At 39.5% G+C, this 27,947-nt stretch overlaps 1 protein-coding gene across 5 annotated transcripts in view; it reads left to right on the forward strand.

The window, feature by feature from the left end:
- ANO3 (anoctamin 3) overlaps positions 1-27,947 on the forward strand; it is a 160,176-nt gene that overhangs the window by 47,021 nt on the left and 85,208 nt on the right. Inside the window, exon 1 of one of the 5 annotated variants that reach the window (XM_052694406.1) lies at positions 1,549-1,665. The exons of 3 other annotated variants lie outside the window; for them this stretch is intronic. In XM_052694406.1, the coding sequence (XP_052550366.1) occupies positions 1,620-1,665 (46 nt within the window). In that variant the 5' untranslated portion in view covers positions 1,549-1,619. Of the gene's footprint in view, positions 1-1,548; positions 1,666-15,161; positions 15,299-27,947 lie in introns of those variants that run through there. One more of the 5 variants, XM_052694408.1, reaches the window with a different exon arrangement.

Genomic DNA, 27,947 nt, shown 5'->3' on the forward strand with positions numbered 1-27,947 from the left:
ACGCTGATAGGGTTGATGAATCTGTTTGAATCTGGGAGCTCAGTAACCCTCTATATCAGTTTGTGGAACTGGATGGATGGCCTTGAGTACCAAGTAGCTGACAACCTCTTTTGTGAGGGCGTAGGAGAGAACAACTCTAGACTGTGATCCTAGTTGCTAGCACCTTTTTTTTTAGCCTCAGCATTTTGTAGGTTATTATCACACAAGAGCAGACAACTGTCATCCTCCTGGTAAGGAAGGGAGCAGGAGGAGTTTTGCTCCTCTTCCTCACCTGTAAGTCAGAGGCATCAGCCAAAGTCTTTTGGAGAAATAAGTCTGGCTTACAACCTTAGAAGGATTACACTATTATGGTGAAGAACCATATCTGTTTGCACACATGATAAGTTTATTTACGACTATGTTTATAGCATGCATTATGTTTATATTTTCTTCATTCCCTGGTGACATTTAGTTGCTGGGTTTTATTTCCTACTTCTTCATCCTAACGTTAGAACTAAATCTTGTAGGTAAAGAATGAGGACTTAAGTCTACATCTTCCTTTGCTCTGTTCCTTATGATCCAGCACTGATCAATCAGTAAGAGCCAGCTTACCTACTTGGCTCCTCTTGCTTCAGTCTGCTGTGCAACACCAACAGTGCTGTCCCTCAGCAGGAAGGAGCTGCTCCCAGCAGCTTTGGAAGATTTCCTGAGGTTGCAGGAGTGCAGAGGAATGCCTCATCTCTTCAGCATGCAGAAAGCAACCAGAGACTGACAAATGAGTGGGATAATTTCTTCAAAGCATTATGGTTTCTTCATCCTTTCTTAAACTGAGCACTACCATGCAGCACAAGCCGGAGTGAGCCTTGCACACAGGGGGAGGCAGAGAAGGGGGTTAAAGTTCATCATGTTGCATCTTTCAGTAGCTGGAATTATTTTCTTGTCATGCACTTTGGAGAAAAAGGAAATTAGAACATCAGTAACACCACGAATGGGCTTTATCAAGACCTGGTGTGCAATTCAGTGTCTTTTTTTAATGACTGTTTCCAGTCTCATCCAGTCTCTGAGTTTTAAGGTATAGATGCAAAAAAGCTCAGGGCAAGTCACGACAAGGAGGGAGAGGCTGAAACTTGTATAGGTGTAAAGGCATCCAAGACTTTGCAGAGGAAGGACAACTCCTGCACTCAGCTTTCAGTAACCTCGTCTGTAACCCCTGATCTCTCCAAAAGAGAACCAAGGAAGCATAGAATTGCTCAGGTTGGAAAAGATCATCGAGTCCAACCACGACCTAAGCATACTACCCTAAGTCTAACAACCCTCTGCTAAATCTCGTCCCTGAGCGCCGCATCCAAACGGTCTTTAAACATATCCAGGGATGGTGAATGTATTATATATGTAGCAAGAGAAGGGGTTACAGAGAGGCCGGAGAAAGCAGAGCTCGGTATCAGAGGACGTCGGACCCGAGCAGCCTCATCCCGCCCGGCCCCGCCGCCATTCCTCCTGCCGCTCCGCCCGTTCCCACAGCAACGGCGGCTGCGGGGCGGACCGAGCCGTGCTGAGGCGGGCCGTGCAGCCGGGTTGCCGCCTCCCGCCACCGCCCCGCATCCAGCGGGCTGGGAGCCGGCGGGCTGCCGAGCGCCAAGATGGTCCATCATTCGGGCTCCATCCAGTCCTTCAGGCAGCAGAAAGGTCGGTGGCAGCCCTCGGGCTCGGGAGCTCCGCTCTGGTGCGGGGGCTGGCGGCGTGGGAGCGGGACTGCGGGCTGGTGCATGTCGTCGGCACGCAGGATTTGCTTCCCGACGCGTACGAAGGTGCAGCTGTGAGGGGAGGTGGCATAGAGGTGTTGTAGAGCCGTTGCTGTATGCCGTCGTGAGGAAAAAAAAAAGATTTCCTCAGCCAACTCGCACTTTTTTAGATAATCTTTGAAGTAACGTTTTTTTGTGTTTTTTTTTTTTTTCCCCCTGTGGTGTTTTATTTCTACTTCTACGCCATCCAACGAGGTGAAATGGAGATTTGCTGCCAGCACATTTCAGCTGTTACCCAGTTCTTTTTCCCCTGATTTTGCAGTCTGTGATAACTTGGTCATATGTAACTCATAAGCTTGCTTATTGGATTTTGCCTCATTCAAGTTCTTTTGTTTGAACAGTCAGTGCAAAATCAATAATTCAAAGTGCTTGTTCCATTCAGGTAATCCCATAATAGATGTAGTTCTTCGCTGCAGACGTTTTGCATTTACCTCCTGTCTCATGTGCAGTAATGAGTGGTGCTGTTACAACTTGTAAGTGGTCTCGTTTGTCAAAAGCAAAGTTAACAGTATAAAAAAAATCTTCCCCCCCCCCTGCGTATCGTGGATGCTTATAGAAGCATCAAGTTACTTCGAGCCATGGCATAAATCCTCTTTGAAAATTATGATTATTCAAAACCATCTTTTTACATACGCAGCAATGATGGGCTGGCTCTAGAGTCCTTGCCACAGCTCTACAAGAGCCATTCTGCTGTTCTGTTAGAATTTGGGGGTAGGGGGAAAGTACCTGAAAACGAACTTCTTAATGTTCAAGTTCAGGTATGCTACTGAATTGCTTCAAACCGAACTGCATGGCAGGGTTTAAGAAATTGTATGCTTGTGGGACTCGTGAAACTCCATAATAATCTCATGTTTTGAACCAGTGACATAATGATGAGGTGTTGGTTGTTCTCCTGCCTGCAGAAATCCTGAGAAAGGTGCCCAACCTGCAATAAGGCCTTGAGAAAAATGCTTTTGGAGCAAGAATGTTCCTAGGGAGCTCTGTAGCCTGCATTAGGCTGACTGGGATGTGCATCTCTTTCCTGATCGTCTTATCTACTGTTCTGAATGTACCTAAGGGAGTTGAGTCTTGGCTTTTTCTCAACTTACTGCTTCTGGGCATGGGGCAGGACAGCTTGAAATTGTGGGCAAAAGGCTGCAGAAAAACCAAGCAACCATGAATAACGGTTAAGAAATCCTGATCTAATCACAGGGAATTGAAGTAGAGAATCCAGCACCCTGTTGTTGGTGGGCACTGATCTCTCAGCAGCAGAGCATCGTGGCGTTATCTTTAGTTTCCTCAAATTTGGTATTTTGTGTCATTCTCCTGATTTCAGTTAGTGTTTTTTTGAACTTACAGTAGCTGAGATGTTGACCGAATGCACGATTTTCTTTTGTAGATGCTCTCAAAGCACTGCCTTACATTCCCTATTTTAGAGACACAGTGGTAATCCTCATGAAATGTCCAGCTGCCCATCACAGCTGTTCCTTGCATGCTTCACTTGTGTTAAGTCTGAGCTTCATTTCTTTTGGGGAATTGAAAGGGAATTATTTTGAGGTAGATTCACAATCCAATAGGAAAGATGTAAAGCAATAAAAGTAATGGTTCATGAAAAAGTAGATATTTTATGCTTTAATTTTTAATACAGAGATTGTGTACCTGCTGCCAGATAAGGTAATATTCAGAGATGTAATGTTTATGATCAAGATGGAATGGATTAGGGAACATTTTGTTTTCCTACTCTGAGCACTTTTCTGCAGCTGAGAAGACAAGTAGCAGTGTTTGTACCAATGCCAGCTTTCCAAGGCTTGGAAAACACTGGAGCAGGTTCTCCAGCCTCTTGGGTCTAGGGATGTCCTCAACAGTGAGAAAAATATGGAAAAAACTGCATTTATACCCCAAGGATTTGTTTCTGGGTAGAGTTTGTTTTCTTTCTTTTTGTTTTCCCCTCTTGATAGAGGGAGGAGGTGTTTGCCGTGGGAGTGACAGCATGGTTTTGCCAGTTGTAATGTGACAGCATGGTTTTGTCTTGCTCCTTCTTCAGGTTGTGTCCTCTTCACGAGGAGTGAAACCCATCGTTTTCGGAAGCAGCACTATAGCACAACGTGCTGTTAGAAAAAGGCATTCAGAGATTTGAAAGAAGTGTCTCATTCTACTTTATCTCCAGTTTGTTGCTCCCTTGTTTTGACCTGAAGGTATCCCTATAAAAAGAGCAATGTCCTGGAGGTAGACTAATCCACATCTGCACAGTAGTGCATTAGATCTGTTGAGCCATCTGTAGAGTATTTGGTTGCTATTTTTAACTTCTGTTGTGGCAGGAGCTGCTTTTTTCTGAAATTACTTTCCTCAGTAATATTCTCAAAGATTTTTTATTACATTTTATTATATATGTTCATACTTAATATATGTTCAACTCATATATAATATATGTTCAACTCATATATGTTCAACTACGTTGCACCTCTATCATCTCTTCAGAAGGCGATTGAAACTATGGTCTCTTAAGAATTGCATCAGAGGGAAAAAGAAAGAAATGTTTCTCATTTCTTTGGAACAGAAAAAAAAATCTCTGTCCTCCAATACCAAGATATGGTCTTGCTTAAAACTAATGATTAATAAACAATTATCCAGAAGGGACAGGTAAGAATGAGACTGTTGCTGAAGACCAAGATGATCTCTGTGAACAATTTGTGTCTGAATAATTCCAGGGCAAAGCACTTGTCTGGGATTTGGTAGTTGATCTCAGTCATGATGGAATGATGCTCTTTTAAATGAAGGGCATAAAAGCCTTGTAGTAGAATTTGTGGTGTTTGGAATGGATACAGGAGTGGTGCAAAGCAGTGGCAGTGCCTGTTTCATTAGGAAGCTTTTCTGGAAGATGATATGCTTCAGTAGGAAAGGCAGCCTGGGGTTTGGAAGAGGCAGGTGCTTTGCAGTGAGTGGGCTGTTTCTGGCCTGACAGAAGCTCAAACCTACGTTTTGGGTGTAGGTCAAGGCAATAATGATGCTTTAAAATTTAATACTTGCATCTTTAGTCCTGATATACAGACTGCAATTTCCTGCACGCTCTGCTGGGTGCTCTTATTGCCTGTTGTTGTTGTTGTTGTTTTTTTAATACCTTTATCAGAGCCTTTTACAGAAAGAGTATAAGGCTGGGAGAAATAGAAGAGAATACATTCGCACTGTAAACAGCTGCTTTTAGCACTGCGTATGAGTTTTAAGAACACAAACTGCAGACTAAAATCCACCGCCTGGCTTGAGGTGCTTCTCATCCACTGTTCATCACTGTTCAAGTTGTGTAACAGCACAGGAAGGCTTTCAGCAACTTCAGAGCGCACTGTGTCTGCTCTTTGTGCTGATTTAGCTCCTCGGGGAATTCATCCTGAAGTCGCCTGCCTTCTGAGCACATCAGGTATTCCTGCAGACGATATGCTCATGGAACCGATCAGTGACAACATTTTGTATCTCTCTTATGTTAGCGTGCTGAAGTTGTAGTGCGGGTAGGATGGTTTGAGGGCTGGGTGGAGTGATGGTTGGACAGCTGGACTCGTGATCTTAGTGGTCTTTCCAATCTTAATGATTCTGTGATCTCTGTTGAGCTGCAGTCCTTCTCCCTACATGGTAGCACTTGTTGCCTCATTTACTGCCCCCTGCAAATGCATTCAAGCTTTGTAGCGGAGTGGAACTTTTCTGCTGTCATTATGTTTTACAGTAATTTTAAGATCTACATGACCCAAATTCTTTATAGAATAACTTGTGAATTTAATTTGCATTCAGTTATGACTTTAAATGAGGGTTTGTAAAGATTACATTTTTTTAAATATAAGTTCCTCTGGAGTGTTCAGTATTCAGAAGCTTGGGCTTCTAAATAAGATTGTCATGTGTAATTCTCCAAGGAAGTTTGACACTTCAGTGGCACTGGTGGACTCACTGCAATTAGTAATCCAAAGAGGTTGCTGAAATTACTAGAAATGCAATTCTGTCCTTGGCAAATTCATAAGAAATGGTGACTTTTATACGTTGTTCCCAGGCACAGGCAGAACAAGTTTTCACATCCGTGTGAGGAAAAGCATTTCTATGGCTCAGCTCTTTCATTTCCATTCCAAGTAGCAAATTAGCTTCTACAAAAAATTTCAAAGCTGTCCTCTTCCTGACTCTGAAAGCTGGGAGCAGCACAGCTATTAACACCCTCCCTTAAAACGATACCGTTTTCAAGCTGTGCCATTTATAATGCTCTAGCGGAGCACTGAAATGCGAGGCCCTATTTTTGTTAACATTTACTCTGGAATGTATTTTCTCTTCTATTTACTGTTTGGTACTGCTACACAGTGTAAGGTGCACTTCATCTTTTTCAGTCAGACATCTTAGAATGGCTCGTAAGATGTATTTTTATACCGGATTGTATTGTTGTGAGATATTTAACCTTCTGTTATGCTGATGTGTGAGTCTTGTAGAAACCTTGTTACTGTATTTTTCTTCTCTGAACAAATACATAGAATGAGATAGATGTCATCTACCTGGACTTCTGCAAGGCCTTTGGCATAGTCCCCCACCACATGTTTCTCTCTAAAGTGGAGAGGTATTGATTTGAAGGATGGTTCAGTGGATTGAGAATTGGCTGGCCGGACGCAGCCAAAGGGTTGTGATCAATGGCTCTGCATCAGGGTGGAGGCTGGTCACAAGCCGTGTCCCTCAGGGGTCGGTCTTGGGACTGGTGCTCTTCAACATCTCCATCAATTACACAGATGATGGCATCGAGTGCACCCTCAGCACGTCTGTGGTTTTGTTTAGAATTCTTATTTTATTATTTGTGTTTCATTGAATATCACCACAAAATTACCACCACCAGTTCTGCCTTCGTATTTAGGTTGGTTCATTCTGCTTTTTTCCTTTTTGAAATCTACTATATCCTCATATTATAGATCATATATATGATATATGAAACAAATGAGAGTATGGATTAAATACAGTGTTTGTAACAATGTTGTAATATACTGGACTTGTTAAATCAACATTTTACAATTAAGTAGACTTTATGATTTCAGACATGAGAAATGGAATGGTTGCCACAGTAGGGAGCACCCAGAGACCCAGGTCCCAAGCTCTGCAGTCTGCAAAGTAGCAACAAAGTAATGACGTCTTTTTCACTGAAAAATAAGGGAAATAACAGAAACCAAGTGAAATCCAAATTGGTTGAGCTACAGGAAGGTCTCCAATTGTCTGTTTGGACCTATCTATGGCAGAGATGGTGGCTGTGTTGTCTTGACTCACTCAATGAGGTTTTCAGAAAGCGTGATACATATACAGCATAACCCCGCGTACAAATCTTATATTTCCTTCATCAAGCACGTTTAATAGTATATTCAGTTCTATACATCGTAAAACATATTGTGATAGATTATTTATTGAAGATGAGTGTAACTTCAAAGCTAAGCTACAGCATGTAGCAATATATTTTAACAACTGTAACAACTCAATGCGTGCAAATTCATCACTGTTCGCTCAGAATGAGATTCTGCGTCTACCTCAGTTTGAGTTATCATCTGTCTTATGAAGACTTGAAGCCAGTGTGGCTGAAGTGAGGAGTCGTTCAGCTGACTGCTGAGGTCACAGCTTCATTCTCGATTCATTTACTATAAATGGGACTTTGAAGAAGCTAATATCTTGGTTATGCTTTTTGGTTACCTCCAATATGCAAACATCAGGGAAAAACAACATTCATGAGTGACTCTTTGGTCTGTTTAAAGGTAGGATCCCTTGAAAAAGCAGAAGCCATGGAAGCGTGCTGATTTAGCTTCCAGTGTAGGCAAGGGAATGTGTCTTGAAGAGTAAACCATATGGAGATTGTCTCCAGAAATCACTTCTCAACAGCAACATGCCCCCGCATGGTGTTTGTTTTTTCATTAGTAACGGCATAGAACAGGAAGGTGGATGGGTTTTCCTGCTTCTGGGCTGCAGTTCTTTCTGGATTTCAGTGTAGCGCTGGTTACTCCAAGAGCATGCGTCACCAGAAGAAAGTGGAGCACTCACAGATCTTCACTGAAAAATTCATCCTTGTATCACAGTTAGTAGTCATTTATGCTCCAGGTAACTGTTGTGATGATGGCAAGCTTGTGAGCTGGAAAATGTTAGAAATGTCAGTGCTTGTGTGAGTTATTAGTGTCACCCTTGCTCAAAAGAAGTTACTTATTCCTTACTACTCTTTTGTTTGCTGAGTAAATTCCTCACTATGTCTTTCTAACCCAGAAGGTGTGATATGTGCCAAGTTTGCCTTTTTTTTTCCTTCTGCTGCTTTATTAAACCAGTGCATGGTTTAAATAGCCAATTTCATGAATCACATTTTGAGGAAAAAAAAAAACCTATTTTCCTTCTTATCTCCTTGCTACTGTGCGGCAGTCCATTACTTTTCTTTTCTGTGAAGTCATTCAAAAAGGAATTTCATGGTATGAAAAAATTGCAACAAAAGAGCAAAGGGAGTTAAGCAATGAAACAGTAGACAAAGCAAGTGATCCTAAGTCCAAAATTCATGAATGTATTGAGTGGCTATGGGGAGAAAGCTTTAAAGCAACTAATAGTAAATAAAAGAGAATGTAGAAAGAGGAGTAACAATGCAGAGAGACAGGAGTGGTAGGTGGATAGACAGACAGATATATAAAATAATGCCAAGTCCTGCATACAGACAGAGCATCTTGAACTGTGTGTATTGTAGTGCTATTGATTTCCAAGTCAGTTGCTAAAAGAAAGGTGACAAAGGAACAGACTGGAGCAGTTAGCCTTCAGCTTTTAAAGATTACTCCGCTAGGATGTGAAAAGCACTGAATGCAACTTCGCATAGAGCCAAGTATAGAATCACAGAATCACAGAGTTGTAGGGGTTGGAAGGGACCTCCAGAGATCATTGAGTCCAACCCCCCTGCAGGTACCACATGAATGTGAAAATGTGTATGTCAGAATGCACTGCAAAAAGCTGGATCTTTCAGCTAAAATTAAAACACAAAACCCATGTACCTCACTTAAAATGCTTGTGTTCTTCTTGAAATCATGCTTTAAAATGAATCATGGTAAAATATATTTCTGGATTCCGAATTATCTGAGGCTTGGAGGGAGTCCTGTGCAGAAAACTTAGATTCTGTTGATATGTTTCAAGACAAGAGATCAATCTTTATATTAAAAATTGACTTTGAGTGTATGTCACGCATTCAGTAAACATTTGCAGGATCTCTGAGGGCTCACTGTTGACTGATCCTTTTGTAGAGGAAGGTTGGCACTTCCAATCTGTCCAGGTGAAATCCCACTCAATACTGCAACACCTGAGGGACTTTGGATTGCTGAATTTTCCAAGATGCAGGCAAGTTTTCTATCAGGATGTTTGATGGCACTTGGATCCCTAATCTGCAGTAATTGGTAGGAGTTATTCTCATAATGCTGTCTAAAAGGTATTGGAATTCAGTGTACTTCAGTACTTAAATCTTTAACAAGCTGACAAAACTATGTCCAGAGCTGCAGGAGATGCACTGAGATGTGGGGGCAGAGCATCTGAGGATGCTACAACACTTGTTGGTTTGTTTGGCAGTTTGCTTATATTGCAGTAATGAGGTGCTGTTGTCTTTTGGGGAATCACCGATGCATTGCTCGTGCTGTTGTGGGCTTTCTTTGCACGTAAGCTTGAGTGAAAAAGGAGGAGAAAATTATCAGATGCACAAATGGGAATAAATGAATAATGTACAGGAGCTTAACTGTGTTGCTATTAATAATTCACGTTTTCAGAAACACAGAACTTTGAAGTTGCTGTTTTAGGAATCCAGTATCTAAATAAAATGAAAAACTGAATAGGAAACCAGGCTGTCGTCAGAAGGCACTTGTCGTGACTGCTGTCCTGAAAGCCATTTGAGGTTGAAAGTGTTTCATGGTGTCTGATTTGGAAACTGTCTTGAGTATTTGAGGGTAAAATTGAAGAATAATTGTGAGATTTTATGGATGCAGTCCACGTGGCAGTCTGACATACCCCACTGATTACAATGGGAATTCAGTGGGTGACTGGGAATTGGATTTGTGGAGGATCTGCTTTTTAGGATATTCTGAAATGAATTTAATGTGCTGTTAGGGATCAGTGCTAGCTTTCTGTTCATTTTTTTTTTTTTTTCCTGCTGTAGGATAGAAGCTTCTCGAACTTTATGTTTTAAATTGAGAAATAAGTATGAGATCGATTGTATACAGCAAACAATGCAGCAGCAAATTACTGTCCATTGCTTAATTAACCAGCAATTATGTTTGTTTCTGGAAGGTTTTCATAGAGCTTTTTGTGACTTTTTCAGTAACTGGAGTATTACAAAGTAGAAAGATGAGGATAGATTTGAAATAAATAGGAGTGGAGCTAAGCAGGTAATAAAAGAAATTCTAATATTTCCTACCAAGTTTTATTTGTTTGTTTTCATGGTTGTTTTTTTTTTTTTGCAAAAGAGGATTAAAAAGGAGAGTGATTGAGCACCAGAGCAGGTTGCCTGGAGAGGTTGTGAAGACTCTAGCCCTGACCAGATGTGGTGGTGGGATGACCCAGATGCTCTGTGTGGCCCTTCCCAAGCAGGGGCTCAGGACCACTGACCTCCATGGGTTCCTTCCAGCCTCTGCCATTCCATGGTCATCCTCAGCTAAGCTTTAACTTTGAATGCACGTGTTATTAGTGAATCTATTTATATTACTGAAATACTTCCTTTTTGTCGATAACCAAGAAGTCTGACTATGAGTTGCACTTTATCGTAAATTACTTTGGAATATTTATTTGTTAATATCTTTTCTTAATTTTGTTTCCTTTTCATTATCTTCGTACATTGGGTTTCTGAAAAAAAAATAAATAAATAAAATCATATGCTTTGGAGATGGGAGAACAAGAGAGATTTTCAGATAACTCACATGACTGGTTAACCAGCAGTGACATTAATGCCAAATGCTTGTCGAAGATCTGTACTGAGAAGGGTGCAAAGGCAAGCTAGGGCAATGCAGAGCACTTGACAGCAGCACTAACTACTTGTTTGGCAATGGATGCTCCACAGACAAATGCCAAGCAGAGGTACCTGAGCTCTCTGATAGAGCCAACTGTTCTAGTGACCAGAGTGAGCTCTGTCTGGCATCTGCCAGGTTGTTTGCCATCTTGGTCCATGCCTGTAGTTGTATGTCCAGTTGTGGTGTGGTGACTCTGGAGTGAGTAATGGGCCACAGCTTTGGCATCTGAGAAAGGCCTTGAGAAGCATTTTTACAAGTACTAATTTCTGTCTGAGGTTAACCAGCTCTACTACAGTCCTACAGTTGTTTAAAATTCTTTCAGAGTAGCCCTGGGTTGCTCTGCCCTGAAAGTCTTGCAATAAAAAGAACAAGCATCTTTGGTGTGGATGGTCAGTCAGAAATATTAGACATATGACTTCTTGACAAAGCACTACGTAAAGTTCCAAGAAAAAGAAAAACTGAGGAACAACTAGAAACAGGAAACTGCTTTGTGCTATCTGCTTACCAGATTTCATTTTTCAAACACATGATGTCTGTGGCTCATTAAAATGGACAGCCTTTTTAATACACTGAGCAGTAGAGAGGATATTTTCCAAACCAAGAGAGTTTTATACAGCTCTTCTGTTCAGCTCTGTTATATTCTAGGCAGGCATGTTGATATGCCACAGAAGATCAGAAGTGCAGGGATGTCTTCAGCTTTTCCTTTTGGAATGTAGAACCATTGATTCAAAGGAGCAAAACTCATAAGGTAAAATTCTTCAAAAAGGCAATAGAAGAAGTAGAACTGTGATATCTGTCCATGAATTAGGACAATAAATAAGTAAATAAATAAATAAAGATGGCTTTTGAAGTTTAGAGTCCATCAATAGGACCAAAACCAAGAAGCCTGTGCTTATGGATTTTTTAAAATTCTACTGTGGAAAAAGTGTTTGAGAAGGAGTAACATTTGCTTTCTCTTCTAAATTTTACCAGCGAATACTGAAGCTGTTCATATTGAGGCTTGCAGAAGACATCAACTGAAAGTGCTGTGCAGAGGTGGAATAATTAGGGTATAATTATTTTAATTTATTATTTTTTTCTGATGTTGATAATTCTTCACTTGTTTCTACTGACAACCACTTGCTTTTTACTGGGGCTTTTAGTAGGCCAGTTTGGAAGGTAGATGAGCGTGAAGGCTCAGAAGAGTTGGTAAAATTTCAAGCAAATTCTGATCCCGTGAACATTTGGATTTCCTGTGGTACAGTCCCCATTTGGAGCATTTCTGACAAGCTTCATTCCTGAGGCTTTCAATTCCTGAACAGGCAACTAGAAGGAATAACATTACTGTAGGATTCCAAGGGTGTTTCTCTCAGCATCTGGGAAATGCTGTGGAAAATGAAGTATTGAACAAAGTTAGGATTTGATGTAGACAAACCCTCTCTCTTTTGCTTTGTACCCTACTTATATATTGTGCTCTCCAATGATGCCTGCAATGGCAGATGTTTGGAATGAAGGAATGAAATGTGCACCCCATCAAGGTCCGTCAAGGAAGAGCAGACTTCATGACTAGATTTCCTTACCATGCAAATATGTATTTTTGTATGGCTCCTGATTGGTTTATTCCTTGTGACCCAGGTACCTATGTAATTTATTGTGGTCTGCTTTCCTTCCTTCCCATCCTTGCTTTCAGGTTGTAGATGACAAAAGCGTTTCTAGTTTGCCTGTCAGCTTTCCAACACTCTCTGTAGAAGACTGTGCCGTTAAGAGGAGCATCAGAGAGGAATTTATCCGTGCTCCTCAGAGCCCTTCAGGTCTTCCAGAGAGGCAGGGAGAGAATGAGCAGCCAGAAAGAAGGGCAGAGCTTTAGTAGCAGTATCTTACTGTTGAATATGAGAAGCTATTTCTTCCCCTGCACTCATCTGGGGTCCTGACACAGCCCATTTCTGTCTGCTTGGGAGATTGGAGTTCATTAGCAGCATGCTCATTAAGCTGCCAAATGTACATTTATATTTTATATGTCCTGTGCGTGCATCCGTACCTCAGAGAGAGGAAGCAACCATCAACAGAAAGATGCTGGCCTCTTAAACCATTGGTCTTACATTAATTATGTGAGCATTAATATGCCATGAGGAAGCAAATCGTGACAGCTGAATTCAAACCACTGGCAGCTTTGTCCAGAATACTTAATAATTTTCGTCAAGAATATCCTCAAAATAAATGCTCTTAGGAGTAATGCGTTTTAGTTTAGAGATTTTTAGCCTTGAATCTCTTCGTTTTAGCTTCATCATGGTATTTTGCCCTTTTTTCCTCTCTTCATTTAAAATTCACTGTTTTGAGGACTCAAAAGGGGGAGGAACAAAACTCCTTTAGCACATTTTGCTTTTGCTCATTTCTCCTGTTCATTTTTAATCGATTTGTTTATGATATAATTTCTTGTAGTTTCCTATAGAAAGATATGTACTGGTATAGTTTTGGTTATAAGCTTTCTTTTCAGTTCTGCATCTCCTTCCATTTCTTCTTGTGATGATCTATCTTCTATAAACATAAGGTCTTCATTATTGATTCTGTTGACATTTCTTGTTCTATTTGATAAATAGTTGAATGCTGAAGTCAAGTTTTAAAAAAGATGGAGCTTAGAATTTGGCTATCACTATTGGATGAAGATATATTTTATGCTACACAGGAATTGTTCAGTTAGCAATTCTGTAATTTTTTTAAATGTTGATGGAAACGAGTCAGGAAGAAGATGTAAATGTGCATTAGTATGGCAGGCTGTCTCTCAAGGCAATCTGAACATTGCTGGGCAAGCAGATATCCAGATATAAGCGAGCACTTCCTTTTACATTGTCATTAGACAGTGCTTTTTTCTTTTTTGGTTTTTTGTTTTCCATTTTATTTTTTTCTGAAAAGCTGGCTCATGGATAATAATAAAGTTATAAATACCTACTGATGTCCCATAGTGCTAAGGAGTGGTGGAAAATACTGCACTGATGGGGACTGCATCAGCATCTATCAGCATCTATTTACTGTAAAGCTCTATGGTACTGAGAGCAGAATGCTTGTTCTTTGTCCAGGTTTTAAAATGACCAAGTTTTAAAACAACCAGCACTGGTTGTCCAACTCTCTTCAGATCTTAAGACATGCTTTTTCATTTTCCTTTTTTTTTTATAGTTAAGAACTTGACCAGAAAATATAAGTCAGTCATAGACTGTGGCCAGAAAACATCTTGATATAGTAAATCTCTCCCCCCCCCCCCCCCCAATAATCCAGTAATGTGAATATCCAGTTGGTAAATATTTTATTACACTGTGTTATGGAAGCAGACAGAAATATTAATGGTTCTTATCCAAGAGCTTACATAGAAAAGGAGAAGATCCTCAGCCTGATAGCAATATCTGTGGGAAAAAAATTTCTCAGTGCTGGAAAAAATTGCTACTTGTCAGAAGAGGAAAATGATGCTTTTATAATAAATGCCTCATGAGGTTTTATTCTCATAAAGGAAATTATTGATTTGCGACCAACTTCCTATTTTTCTGTGATGAAATTCTCTCAGCTTAATACCAGTCTGCCTTGTAAACCCTTGAATAAATAATGCCCAGGAATTAGGCTTTGCATAGGTTTTAGTTTGTAGAAAAAAAGGAGATGTGGAGGCCACATCAGGATATGTGACAACTGCTTAAGGAACAGAGCTGTTGCACAGTCTCACCATTGTAGATAATGAAGAACAAAGGGTGCAAAGTCCATTTTCCATACGTGGTAATTTTTTGCACTTCTCAGTAGATCACTCAGCAATTCCAAGTCTCAATTTGCCTATTTTCATCAGTCTTACAAATCTTTACATTTTTGGCAGAACTCTAAAATAGGAAACTACACTTAACACTAACACAAGGTAAAAATTGCGTACCTATCTTTAAAATAAAAGTGCATAAATGCTACAGAACTCTAGACTAAGCTGTCTGACCAGTAGAATATCCCTAACAAACGTTGTGAACATAAAAAGAAATAAAGTTTAGTGGGAGCAGCTCTCCTGTCACCTTGCTGTGTTAACCTTATAGGTAGAGAAGCTGGAGCTTTCTATTTTAATAGGCATAACTCATTGGAAGTCTGGCTAGCAAAGAAGGTTCCTTCTAGGAACCTCTGTGTGTCTGGGTGACAATGATTTCCTTTGCATCCTCTTACTCAAGCAGTAGAAGTTGACTGAAACTCTCATGTCATCACATATCTGCATCTCTTCACCGTTCAAAAGCAGACTCAAATCTTTACCATGTTCAAAAAATTGTATTCTGTTTGTGCTTAGCAAATCATTTCTATGATTTCAAACACAAGAAGATTGTTTTTCCGCTACCTTATAGTGTGGTTTTGTTTTGTCTTCCTCCTCCAGAAAGAGCTTTCCCTGTGTGCCATAAGAAGACTAAAGTCTTCTGTGCTGACCTGGCTGGGATGGTCTCACTGGTCAAAATGGGATGTTAAGGCCAGTGAAAAACAGCGTGCTGCCTCGTGGTTGTCTTGAGAATGATCATCGTTAAGCTTTTTGTTGAAGCTTTCTTGGGTTGAGTCTTTGTACGTTTGCATTCTTTTTCACTGTGTAGGGATTTGCCTCTTTCAAATAGATTATCAGTGCTGGCAATTTATTTAGTTCTATTCCTGATCCACCTGTTTTCTTTATTTTACACTAAACTGTTATTTGTGACTGGCAACAAGATTGCACAGAAAGAGAAGGCATTGGGACACACTCTCTCCTATTAATTGCTGTTCTTTAAAATCTAATTTAAAACTATGCTGTAGCATGTCTGGGAAGATTTTTATTTTTTTTAAGTGATCCTCATATGCCAAATATATTTGTTTATGTATATGCAAGTTAAGAATAAGATTGTCTGATACTTGCAGTTCTGAGCATACTGTTGATATATTTTGAAGGCTAGAGATTCATTCAATACCTCACACAAGATTTTGAGGCAATATTTCTGACAATATGCCCAGTGTCAACTAAGCCCCATTATCTTCAAGCAAGGCAACTAACTTTTTATGACTAATGTCAACAACAACTATCACTTTTTCACCTAGCTGGAGACCTAGGAAACATAACGGCGTATAGAAGGGTGCTAATAATGTTTGCTGTATCATTAGATAAACTTTTGGATCCATTTTTGTTGTCTAAGCAAGTTGTGGTCAAACAGCTAATTTTGGCAGCCAGCTGGACATAATGATTTGTCTGCATTACTGGATCAAAAAAAAAGAAGTGAGACTAGTTTGAAGTCTTGTTAGGAAATGCTCTCTTTGTGTCTTTTTTAGCATAGATCCTTATTAGGGATAGCTCTCAGGAGGAGAGAGTGCCTGCTGACATGGGGTTATTACATGCCTGGAATTGTATAGACATGAGCTTTTGCTGAGTATTATGGCTAAGACCAGTGTGCAGGGATTTAAAAAAAAAAAAAAAAAAAAAGCAGATTTTGGACCAGGAATCCTCAAGGATATTGAAGCATCCTTATTTTTGAGATCCCTTTATGGTTGGTCTCTGAATAATATGTGTATTAATTTATGTATACATTTATTCAGTAGGTGCTAGTCTGGTGTTTAAGGTTTTCCTGAGTCAACATGATGGTCACAACTCTTCACAGTTTGGTGTTGGTCCCTAGGTCCACACACTGCAGTGAGTTGTTAGGATGTTTTTTTCCAGCCAAGTATCGCTCTTTTGAAAACTGTATAGTGGTAATTCTTTTTGACTTACGGTACAACTGTGAAGCTTAGAAAATCTTGAAGGTAGTGTGAATTTTACTGACCATTCTTCCCTTTTATTGCAAGATTCCAAACCTTGTGACACGACTCATCCATGCATGCATAAGCCAGTGATGTTTTAGACTGTTTGCTGCGAGTGTATTGTGTGTCTATCTGAGTAGGCTCGGAATGATTGATTCTTGTTGCTCTGAGCTACAAGGTGGCTGTTAGGTTAAAGTGTTCTCACTGCTTATGACATCACTGCATCACTTACTTTGAAGTCTATCTTAATAAAAATATTAGGAATTGAAAAAAGTGAGTATGCATATGAGCCTTCAAGTGGAATGAAGTAGGTTAATTTCCAAATGTCAATTCTGCCATCTAACTGGTGCCAGCTATGTTTATAGTTTCATATCCACCTGTTTTTTCTGCTTCCCTAAAAGTTAAAACCTTTTTTTCCCCCCCACTTTTATTGAACTAGTTCCGAATTCTAAAATAGAAGTACTAATTATTGAAAGATCAGTAATTACCTGCAGATTATCTGTCATTAGAGGTACACTCTAATTTTGCGTTGGATGTAACTCCCATACTTTTAATTACACAGAGTACGTAATGATATTAGTAATTCTAACAGCAAGATCTAAGGGCAAAGTGAGGCAAGTTTTGCAGCGATAGAGATAATATCTTTTGTTAGCTAGTGTAATTAGAAAGGTTAGACAAGCTTCTAAGCAAGTCAGCACTTTGCAAGTCTTAAGTAAAAATTGCAAACTTCAAGTGTAAATGTAAAAAGTTGAGGTTAAATTAATAATGTACGTTAAATTGCATCCCCTGCCTTTTCTTTCACAAGATCTACTTGATGTAACTGAATTTTAAGGTTATCATAAGCTTTTTACTATTTGATAACTCAAATGCTTTGATGTTACAAAGCTGTGCGCACACTTGTTCTATTATAGGAAAGTTGGACATTAATGAACATCACTTACAAAGTCTTGGATGTCTGTCTGTTAACCTCGAGTACATCAATAGAGCTCTCAACTAATGGATGAGATTCCATATTATTGAATGGAGGCTACATATATAGATAGCACTGTAACTCTTAGGTAAAAGCGAGGTTGAAACTTTTCAGTTTGCCTGTCTTTGTTTCTGGATGTGAAAGCACATAGTTGAGGGTTAATAAAAGTGTTGAGTTATGGATTTGTCAATGGTTTACAGCTGGTTTGGCTCAGTTCCATGATTAGTGGAGCAGGGGAACTCAGTTTCAGAACATGTTCCACTGAATTTTATGCATCTCCAACTGCAGTGGCTGCTGAGAGCTGTTCTTTACACTCTTTTTTTGATACATGTTTGAATTTAACATCAGTGAATTTTTTCTGCTTATCATATACTCCAGGATGTTCCCCAGAGACAGCTTCTCTTTTTTGTCTTAAGCATAACTTTTTTCTCCTCCTGCACACTATCAGCCTTCTACTTTCCATAAATCAATGCTTCCACTGTAACTAAATATTTTAACTAGCAGATAAAAAATGCAGTCGAATCAACTGTGATCTATTTTTTCTGTTAGCACTAGATAACTCCCTGGCAAAAGGAAAACAAAAAAAAACATTTGATATAGAGTATAATTCCATCAGTTTTTCCATTTTCTTATCTTGTAAATTAATTTCACTTGATTTGACAGCAATATTTTGTATGAAAAGTTGTTGGATTCAGAAATCGCTAAGGAGAAAGACTTGAACTTTTATTTTTAGACTCGACTCTGAATTATTTCTGGAGTCAAATGTATGGCTTCTTATTTTCTCTGTCTGGGTTTCAGACCATGAAGCAGTCGTCATCCTACACTGTTAAATTACTTCTTGCAGGGTGCAAGAAATATGTAATCTTGAACATATTTTGAGACAAAATATTGAGTGCTCCTTAGTTTTGTGGTATCAACTGCAACACTCAGTGTCATCAGCAAACTTGCTGAGTGTATCCTTGTTCCTTCTGTCCTAGGACACTGATAAAGGTGTTGAAGAGCTCCGGTCCCAAAATGGACTCCTGGAGAATTTAAATCTTAAAAGACAGAGTAATGTGCTTGATAGGTTTAGCAGGGTGCTTGGTTTGTCATCGCAGTCAAGTACAAAGGCAAGCTCAGACTTTTGTAGCTGGATCCTGTTGTGGGGCATTACCAGGAAAGACCTAAGTCACTTAATTTCTCATGTGTGTGTGTGATGTTCCATCTTTCTATGAGAACAGATGCAGTGGATAGTGTGAGAAGTGATAGTGAGAGTGATTAAAACATATTTGTGCATGGGTTTGATATAGAGAAATAAGAACTGTGTTCCAGTTGAGCAAGTTTGCCATTTTTATAAGGTTAAAAAACATTAATAAAGTACATTAGTTTTGATCTCGTAAAAGAAATTTTTTGTGAAGGGAAAAAAATCTTACAGTAATGCAGAAATTAAATCAGATACAAAGATGAATATAGAATACTTGCATCGTTCTGTACAGTTTGCTTAATTGTGCTTGTTGAAAGGATATCATTTTCTTTTTAAATTCTGGGCTTTGAAAGAACACAGATTATTTTTTTTTTCAGATATTTAACCTTTAGAGTTCTTAAGTGCTTCACTAATGATCTCAACTTTTCCCCTGTAATTTCAGAAAATGATAAAATTGCCGTTTTTTAAAATAGCTCTGTACACCTCCACAACATGTCTTATGACACATTGAGCTGTCTTACGTGGGCCTGATGTACAAGCAGGTGACTCGAGATCTGCACAAAGGTTGCTGAAGGAGGCTAAAGAAAGCCTTCTAATTAATGAGCAGGATTTTTGTCAGATCTTGCTCTAGGAAGCCTTTGTCACATGCAAAATGTCTAAGTCATTGAAAGCTAGCAGGGAACGACACCACAGCTGGTAAAGAAAAAGTTCTTTCGTTCTGCAGCATTTAGCAGCTGAGGTGCTCTGCAGCCAAAATTCTCAGGCAGTCCATGGTTGCATGCCGATGAAATCTGTATTTGTCATCTGCTGGCAGTTCATATCCATCCTATAAGCAACAAAACCACATCTCAGTTTGTTTCAGTGTGTGCAAACAATCGTGTCAGAACCAAAACTGCAGTTCACTTCCACAAGGAACTGTCAGTTGGGGTTTAGGAAAATTTTCTCTTCCTCTAGATGTCACAACTGGCCAGTTCTTCTGGGCCTTGCATCAGCTTCTCAGCCACCTTTTGTGTGTTTCTCTTCCTGTAGCCTCAAACATGAAGTCATCCATTCCTGTACCTCATCTACAGGCTTTTAGGAGAGAAATTAGTATAGCTCTGGTTCTAAAGAGTTGTGTGCTACTTGAGTTTTACTGTTTTTATCACTTCATGCAACAAATATGTCAGTGATGACATTTCCATCGTTAAGAGTTCTGGAGTTGTACTAGATTTTCGCACTGAAAAGTAGAACTATTGAAGAAGCAAATTCAAAAATCATTGTCCTAGAAGTGCTTCTGAGCCAACCCCACCATCCAAAGGTGATTCAGAAGAATCAAAATCCTTATCTTGGTCTAGAAACATGGAAGTCTTGTCTGGGTGAGGGTCCTATGCAAAACCTGGCTGCGCAGTAAGTGTTTCAGGCATATTCCTCGTGTGCCACGTTTTCCAGTAATGAGGCTTAAACCTTGTAAAAAGGTGTGTTTTTAGTTGCAGCTGTTATTAATTAGGCTAAATACCAATTGTTTTCATGAGATAGTTAATTGGTACAGTCATTAGTCATGCCAGATGTTGAGATCTCCCAGTGTTTCAGATCCTTTGTTTTAATCTTACAAGGAGCTTTTTTAAAGTAGTACTGAAATACACGCAGTTCTCCTGCAAAAATCTTTTGAATTTAACAGTATATCCAAAGTGTTTCAGATAACCATGTGTCAGACAAAAAGCAGCTGAAGAACAAGCTGTCAATGTAAGAAATAATAATGATGATGATAATAAAAATAACGAAACGTTGAATTCCCTCAAGACTGAACTTGGTTATTTGTCGATAGCAAAGTTATTTCATGCATATTGGTGGCTTTGGTTGCCTGAATGTAATCTGGTTACTGATTATTATGTTGCAAAATAAATCATTAAAAAGAGTTTTGTTTTTATTGCACCTGCTATATGCAGATAGATATTATATATATATGTATATACTTGCTAGATGCAAGTAGGAAACATGCCAGTTAAGAAAGGACAAGCAGCTGGAATGCATTCACCTTGCCTGCCTTTTCCTTCTCCCATCTTATGTTAGAAATAAGACTTAAAAATAATTTTATTTCCTAACCAGTAATATTTTTAAATATTTTGGGGCCCACTCTTGAGGGTTAAAATTAAGTAAAGTCCACAAAATTATCATTCAATTAAGTGCCAAGAGTGAGTACCAGCCAGCCACTGCAAGCTTCTAAAATGAGCCATTGGAACACTGAAGTATTTGCTGGTGTAATCGACTCAGAATATGAAATCTATATAGGGCAATATTAATTAAAACTGAAGTTGTTTCAGGACATCTTCCTGGCTGCTGCACAGTCACGATTCCATTAGTGCAGAGCAAAGGACTGTGGTGAAAAACCATGGGGACACAAGGGAGCTGTGGCAGCAGCACTTCCAGCACACAGACTGCATTAAAGAATGAGGCAAAGAAAACCCCAAACGTCCAAGTGATGCTGTTCAGCTACAAAGTTTAACTCGTGTGACAAAGGATAGTGTTAGAAAGATGTTCCCATAGTTATAAATCAGCCATATAAATACATTTCAGTATGTTTTAACCTGCTTTGCATAATTAAAATATGCACAGGTAATATTTACCATTGCACCGTACTGCATTGCATCAGTCTGAACTCTGCAACCAGAATATTTTGGATTTAATCTTCACTGTACCTTAGTACCTCTGATTTAGTAGGTACTTGTCAGAACACAAAGCATATGTTCAGAAGCCTGGGAAGACCTGAAGGGCTTTGGCAGTATTGTGCTATACACACTCTGTCATTGATTCACCAAAATACTATGAGAAACAAAGTGTGCTTTGTTTCTTTGGGATGAATTTTCAGTTTTCACTGAAAAGTTTTCCAAGTATATAGCTGACATTAATAAAGAACACTGTAAATGCTTCAGTAAATAAAACTGCTTAGTAACTAGCCAGCTAGAATGTAGAGATTATTCTTCAGACTGTAGGAATCAAGAAGGGCATTGACTGCACTTGGAGCCAGAAACCCCTTTCTCTTCCCGAAGTACCAAGGCTTCTAATTTCCTCCATTATTTGTAAAGCTACTTATGAACTTGAGCATTCTGGAATGTTCATGCTACCTAAATCTCAGTAATCCAGTGCCCAGATACAGATTTTGTATTAAAGAATCCAATCGGTAGCTGTCTTATACCACTAATGCTTGCAAAAGTGAACAGTGCTGATCCTGCTGTGCAGAAGGGTTGTATTGTGACTTTAGCTGCTAGCTCAGAGAAGGGTACTTGCTCTATTCACTTGTTACATGGTGTGGATGATTGTCACAGCTCCCTGAATGCAAAGACTGAATTTCAGCATGAATGATGTTCGTGCTGAAGGGATTGTGGCTATTTTCTGTATGCTGGATGTGAGAATGCATGGCCGTTCCTCTCAGACTGGTGAAAAAGCTTCCATCCTTCTCCACTGCCTCATATTGTGAAGCCATGCTGCAGTTGTGCAGCCATTCTTCCCTACAGCAATCTTCAGATGGAGCTCAGTTCTCAGAGTGCTATCCCACATGGTGCATTTACATAAGAAAAAAGACAACACAAACATCAAAACTCTGAGTAGCAGCATTCAGCTTTTGCTTGCAGTTGGTCTCTTGTGAGCATGGAGACTTTGTCAGGAGCTGGAAGCTGTCTGCCTGTTCACTTTCCCACAGCAGGCACAAGCTCACCTCGAAGCCGAATGCAGGGATCCAAGTGTCCAGCTGCGTTACCTGGTCAGGGACAGAAAGAGAGCGTTGGTAGTTTTTGCACTGATTTCTTCTTTTTTTTCTCCCCAAGATTATACCAGGGCCTGCTAACTAATTTGATATGTCTTTTACAAATAAGTTTGAAAGATGGCTGAGACCTCGCCTAGATTCCCAGCGGTGGGAGTGTAGTTTGTGTGTGTTGTGTCAGGCACCAAATAACAGTTGCAATCATTCAAATGCATTTAGTTCTAAAATTTTCATTCTATCTAAAGGACTATAACAAAATATAGAAATACCGTATCTACTGACCAGATAATATTACTAATAATCATTTATAATACCTCATTTGTATCTTGTACGTGACTTTATTTCATCCAGTCGCTCACAAAAGCAACGTACCAGTGAAGTGGGAATTGTCAGCAGTGTAGTTCTGGGCACCGTCTCAGATTTATCTCACTTTACTCAGAAGGGTGCCTTGCATACAAAGTGACCTTTACCAGCCATTGGGCAGCAGTCACGGCTTTAAATCTAGGCACGTAAATGGGTTGTACAGAAAGCCAGGGGTAAGCATTTGTACAGGTATGTATGAATCTGAACAGCCTTGCTTCACTCCGTGCTGCAGAAGGATACCAAAGGAGAACAACTTATATAATAGTGACTATAACTCAGCGTAAAAGCAAAGTCTCCTCAGGGATGATATTAAGGTTTAAGAGAATAAGAACAGGCTTTAAATATATTATGGCAGAGTGCCGAACAGCAGCTCCAGTTGTCTTTCTGAAAAGCTTGTGCCCACTTAGCTATATGTACTGACCTGTCTTTCAAAGAAAAGAACTTGAAAAATACATAAATAATTGATTTTAAAAGCTACCCGCAATGTGTTTCCTTTCTATGTGGAAAGAGATTTCAGAAAGTAAATGGGATAAAAGGATATAGCCAGCTTTCCAAATTTAACCCAGGCAGTTCTCCTTTTCTTTCCTTCTTTTCTTCTGAGCATACTCTTCAGCAATAATAAGCCAAAATAATAGTGCTGGAAGTCATTGAACTTGGAAATTCATGAAGAAGTGATTGCTTAAATGACTCTGTGTTGGCTTCACTTGACATTGTGTTTTCTCCCAGTGGGAGAAATGCCCGTAATAATGCAGTCTGTGTTAATATCTGAAGGGAGCAGCACGCTCAGACTGCCTCAGATTTTGAGTTCTTTTTTGCAGTCCTTTTCTGCTTTCACTCTGATGTATTGATGTTGTGCCTTCAGCATGCATTTGGCTGAGCGCACAGTGGTGCTGGCCGCAAGCATAACCAAGATCTGGCTCTTAACTTTTGATTGGCAGAAATTCTCATAAAATGATCAGCAAATCATAAAAGGTCATCGAATTTTGAAGCATCTAAACATTTTCTTTTGCAGATAAGTATTAGGAATCTCTCTCAATGGTCTCCCCAGTGTTGATATAGGAGTCCATGCATTCCAGAAAAAAATGCAGCCAATCTCCGGCAAAAGGTTTTGGTATGCCTCCATATGAACTTTAAGGGAAAATCCCGTCCTTGTTTGGCGCCATCTTTAGTGCAGTAGGCCTCAACATTTCTTTCCTTCCACCACAGTGAAAGCTCTGATAGTAGTGAAGTCGTGGCTAAGTGGAGTCATGAATTCTGCTCACTCCTAAGTATTTTGCAGAAGACAAATTATTTATTTATTATTTATTATCACAGTCTGTGCTTCTGATTTACAGTCAAAGAGAACAGAGATATATCTCACTGTGATGGCTTGTGGACATTCTTGCTTTGGAAGTGTGAAAATGTCTGCTGGAAGTTTAAACCCTGGGAGAATAAAAAGCAGGAAGACCATTGTATTTCTCAGCTGCATCATTACCCAGCCAGGAAGCTTTGCTGGGGCAGGTGATAAAGGTGGCCAGGCAGTAGGCACGAGGCTTAGCGCTCAATAGCTTTGGTGTTGGAATGCCTCAGCACATTGCAGATTGCCTTCCTCCTGAAGGCACTTTCTACGTTACCTTGTGACAAATTGCTTGTGTATCTAGGCTTGAAAATCACTAATTCCAATCAGAATTAAATTCAAGCGTCTTGGATGTGTAAGATAAAAATCATGGTTTCTGAAGACAAAATTGATAGCTTTAAGGATGTATGCTTTAAACAAGAAAAAAGATAATATACGGATGTGGGAGTTGGATTGTAGTATTTCATTAGAGCTGTGTATTCTGTGGGATTCTGGCTGGTTTTCAAACACTGAGCTAAGCCCTCCTGTGCACAGAGAAGAATATAGATGATTTTGGTGAGCACAATTAGATTCATAATGACCTTTGTTTTTCTGCAGTGAATCCTTCTCAGTGTATATAGACTTTGAATCAGTTTTTCGTAAAGAGCTCTAATGTTTCTCCTTTCATCAGGGATTTTTTATCAAGCCGATGACAGGCATGCAAGAAACACTGTTTTTCTGATCCTGAACCCTTATCTTCACCCATCTCTACATCAGCCATGGGTAATATGATTTCATCTTAAATGTTCGTTTACAATATTAGGAGTGATTACAGCTTCATTCAGTGCTTTAGTTCTCCTTTAACAGATTTGAAATGATTTTCTTTAATTGAGTTTACTCTTCATACATGAGAAGTATCACTTCACCAAATATACTGTGATTCTGTTTCTCAGCACTATACATGTAGTGGTTTTTTTTTATGAAGCATTTGTTACCATGACAGTATTTAGAGGCATTTTGAAATGCATATAAGCTTATAAATACATATTACAGGTCTGCACAAAGAGATTTGAAGCCATTAGTGTCACTTTTGTAGATAAGTGTTTAGGGATTCTTAAAGCCTGGAATTATTTGACTGCTTTACGTGAAGAGCTATTAAATCCTCACATAAAATTCAGGACACATTTTTTTATGATGAAGGATTTGCTTGTCACAGAGCTCAGCAGCAAACTCAGTTGTGTTTTCTGAAGGTAGAAGAGAACTGGCAAGTTAAGCAGGAAGATTGGCTGGCCCTCAGCTGTGGAAGCGTACAAGAAAATCAAATTAAACATACCCCACTCCTTAAATTTCTTCTGGAAGGTTGCTGTACAGCTGAAAGAGTTAAAGCCTGTAGAACATTTCTGGTTGCATGCAAGGTGATGAACCCTAATGGACATATTATATAAGAACCAGGCCATCGGAAGGAACGACTTGGCTTCTTGTATCAAGTCTTTAAAAGCACCTCGTGAGCACATCTGGGGGATGGGCTCCTTTGGTTTCCTCAGGCTTTTCTATCTCTCCAGGTCATGGCAATTTCTCCTACTCATAGCTTTGGGTATCAGAGGTTGGAAAAGAACTTTCTTGAATCATTCATTGAAGGCGACTTAAAAATAATATATTGATTTTAGATTAATGTCAGGTCAAATGAAACTAGAAGAGGCAATCTCAGTGTATTGAGCGAAAACTAAGGCGTCCATGGCATTACCTCGGGTGCAGTAAAGATTATAAAAGTTGATAAAGGAATTACTAGGACCATAAACTGTAAATAGCTGATGCTTTTCACATTGTATTAACATAATGCTACGTTAGCTCTTCTTACTCAGTTATTACTGGAATTCCTTTCCTATATCATTACATTATTTTTGCTAATCAGTTAAGAAATGCCAGAATATTAGGTGCTTTCTGAAGCCTTAATTGCAGATACCGTATAGTACATCCTGCTGCATTTGATCAGCTCACTGGCAGTTGGCTGTAAAATAACCTGCAGACTCAGGGGACTCATCCAAACACTCTTGGGTGATGCTGAAGTCTGGGCTGCTGCCAACACACCTAGGCAGGCAAGCTTGAAGGGGACCTGTTAACAGCTATCCCTGCGTGAGACTAGCAGGGTTTTCTAGAGAACTCTAGGATGTTCCTCATCCTTAAGTTATGTGTTATTTCTGTTGCATATTTTTCAATCCATTCTAAATGAGAAAAACAAAAAAAACCAAAAAAAAAACAAAAAAAACCCAAAAAAAACCCAAAAAAACCCCAAAGAGAGGTAGTTGTTTAAAATGTCATTAAACACTGTCTTAGGGCAAGTAATTTTGCCTGTCAAGAAGTCTCTCCTAGTATGGGACTTAGCTAGTTTTCTTATAGCTCACTCTTATGCTTCCTGACCTCTGTGGAGAAGGAAAACCACTGATTGCTCTCTTAAGTACATAAGCTTATGCGTCTGACATTTGTTATCATGTCTTCCATCATTCTTTGCTTGAGTGAACAATCCCAGTTTGTTCAATGCTTTTTTGTTTATCATGTGCTCGCTTTAATTCAATCCCATATCCTCCTCTATAGTCTAAGTGATCATTTTTCCATTCTTAAAATAAATGCTAAGTATTTTAATACATTTGTAGCATCATATATTTTTAATGATAAAGTCTCTCTCTCTAATCTTCATTCAGATTAGTGGCCAGCTGCTTTTGAATCCAAGCAATGACAGTTTTAAAAATCTGAAATCAGAATTCTTGTAGAGAATCATGGAATCCTTTGAGTTAGAAGGGGCAATTAAAGGTCATCTAGTAGAACTCCCCTGCAGTGCATAGGGACACCTACAGCTCCATCAGGGTGCTCAGGTTGGCCTTCTGGGCTGTGCGGGCACATTGCAGGCTCGTGTCCATCCACCAGTACCTGCTGTGCTCTATCCTTTCGTGTCTCAGCTTTACTGATGGTGAGACTGCCAGGACCCAGGTGCAAGACCTTGCACATGGCTTTGTGGAACCTCCTGAGGTTCTCCTGGGCCCACTGCTCTAGCCTGCCTAGGCTAATGCGGATAGCATCCCATTCCTCAGGGGTGTCAGCAACACCACATCCACAACTTGCTGTCGGTGCACTCAATCCCATGGATTAAAGAATCATAAGATAGAGTCACTGAATTGTTTAATCTGGGAAAGACCTGGAAATCGTCAAGTCCAACCATCCCCTAACTTTACCATTTAAAGTATCATCAAAAGCTGCACTAACTCAAGATGGAGGTTGTAAAGCATATTTGTCCTCCATCACCAAAGTCTCTTCTGTTTTAGAGAGAAATTCAGGTTGCGTGATCTGGTTTGGCCCTCAGAAATACGTGCTGGTGTCCACTCGTCCTTCTGCATTCCTTCTAGTCACTGGTAACAACCAACCGTCTTCAGATCCCTGTGATCTGAAGAGGTTATGAAAAATAATTCAAGCAAACTCTCTCAGGGAATTATATTCTTGTAGTAACCAATGTTTGCATTCTTATCTCCAGGGTTTTTTAAGCAGAATTCCCTTTCCAGTCTGTTTCACTGCAGACATGTGTATCCAGAAAATCGTCAGTCCATGGAATGGGATTGTTAACTCTTTAATTATTAACTCTTTAATTCCCCTTCACATGATGTTATGATATGGAATACAAATGACAAATAAGGCACAAGGTTAAAATGTGGAGTATGGAATGGATGAAGCCATGCTTTTGGAACAAATTATTTAACATTTACCACAGATTTTGAGGAGTTTATGCTTTCACCGAGTGTGGGTGTATTTTTCCGCACATTTTAAAAGCAAAGATTTTGCGAATTCATATACCCCATTCTAAAACACGTGGGCAAGATATCTATTCAGTGAAAATGT

Source organism: Tympanuchus pallidicinctus, unplaced genomic scaffold, assembly GCF_026119805.1.
Source record: "Tympanuchus pallidicinctus isolate F22 unplaced genomic scaffold, pur_lepc_1.0 scaffold3, whole genome shotgun sequence".
Taxonomy (NCBI): Eukaryota; Metazoa; Chordata; class Aves; order Galliformes; family Phasianidae; genus Tympanuchus; species Tympanuchus pallidicinctus.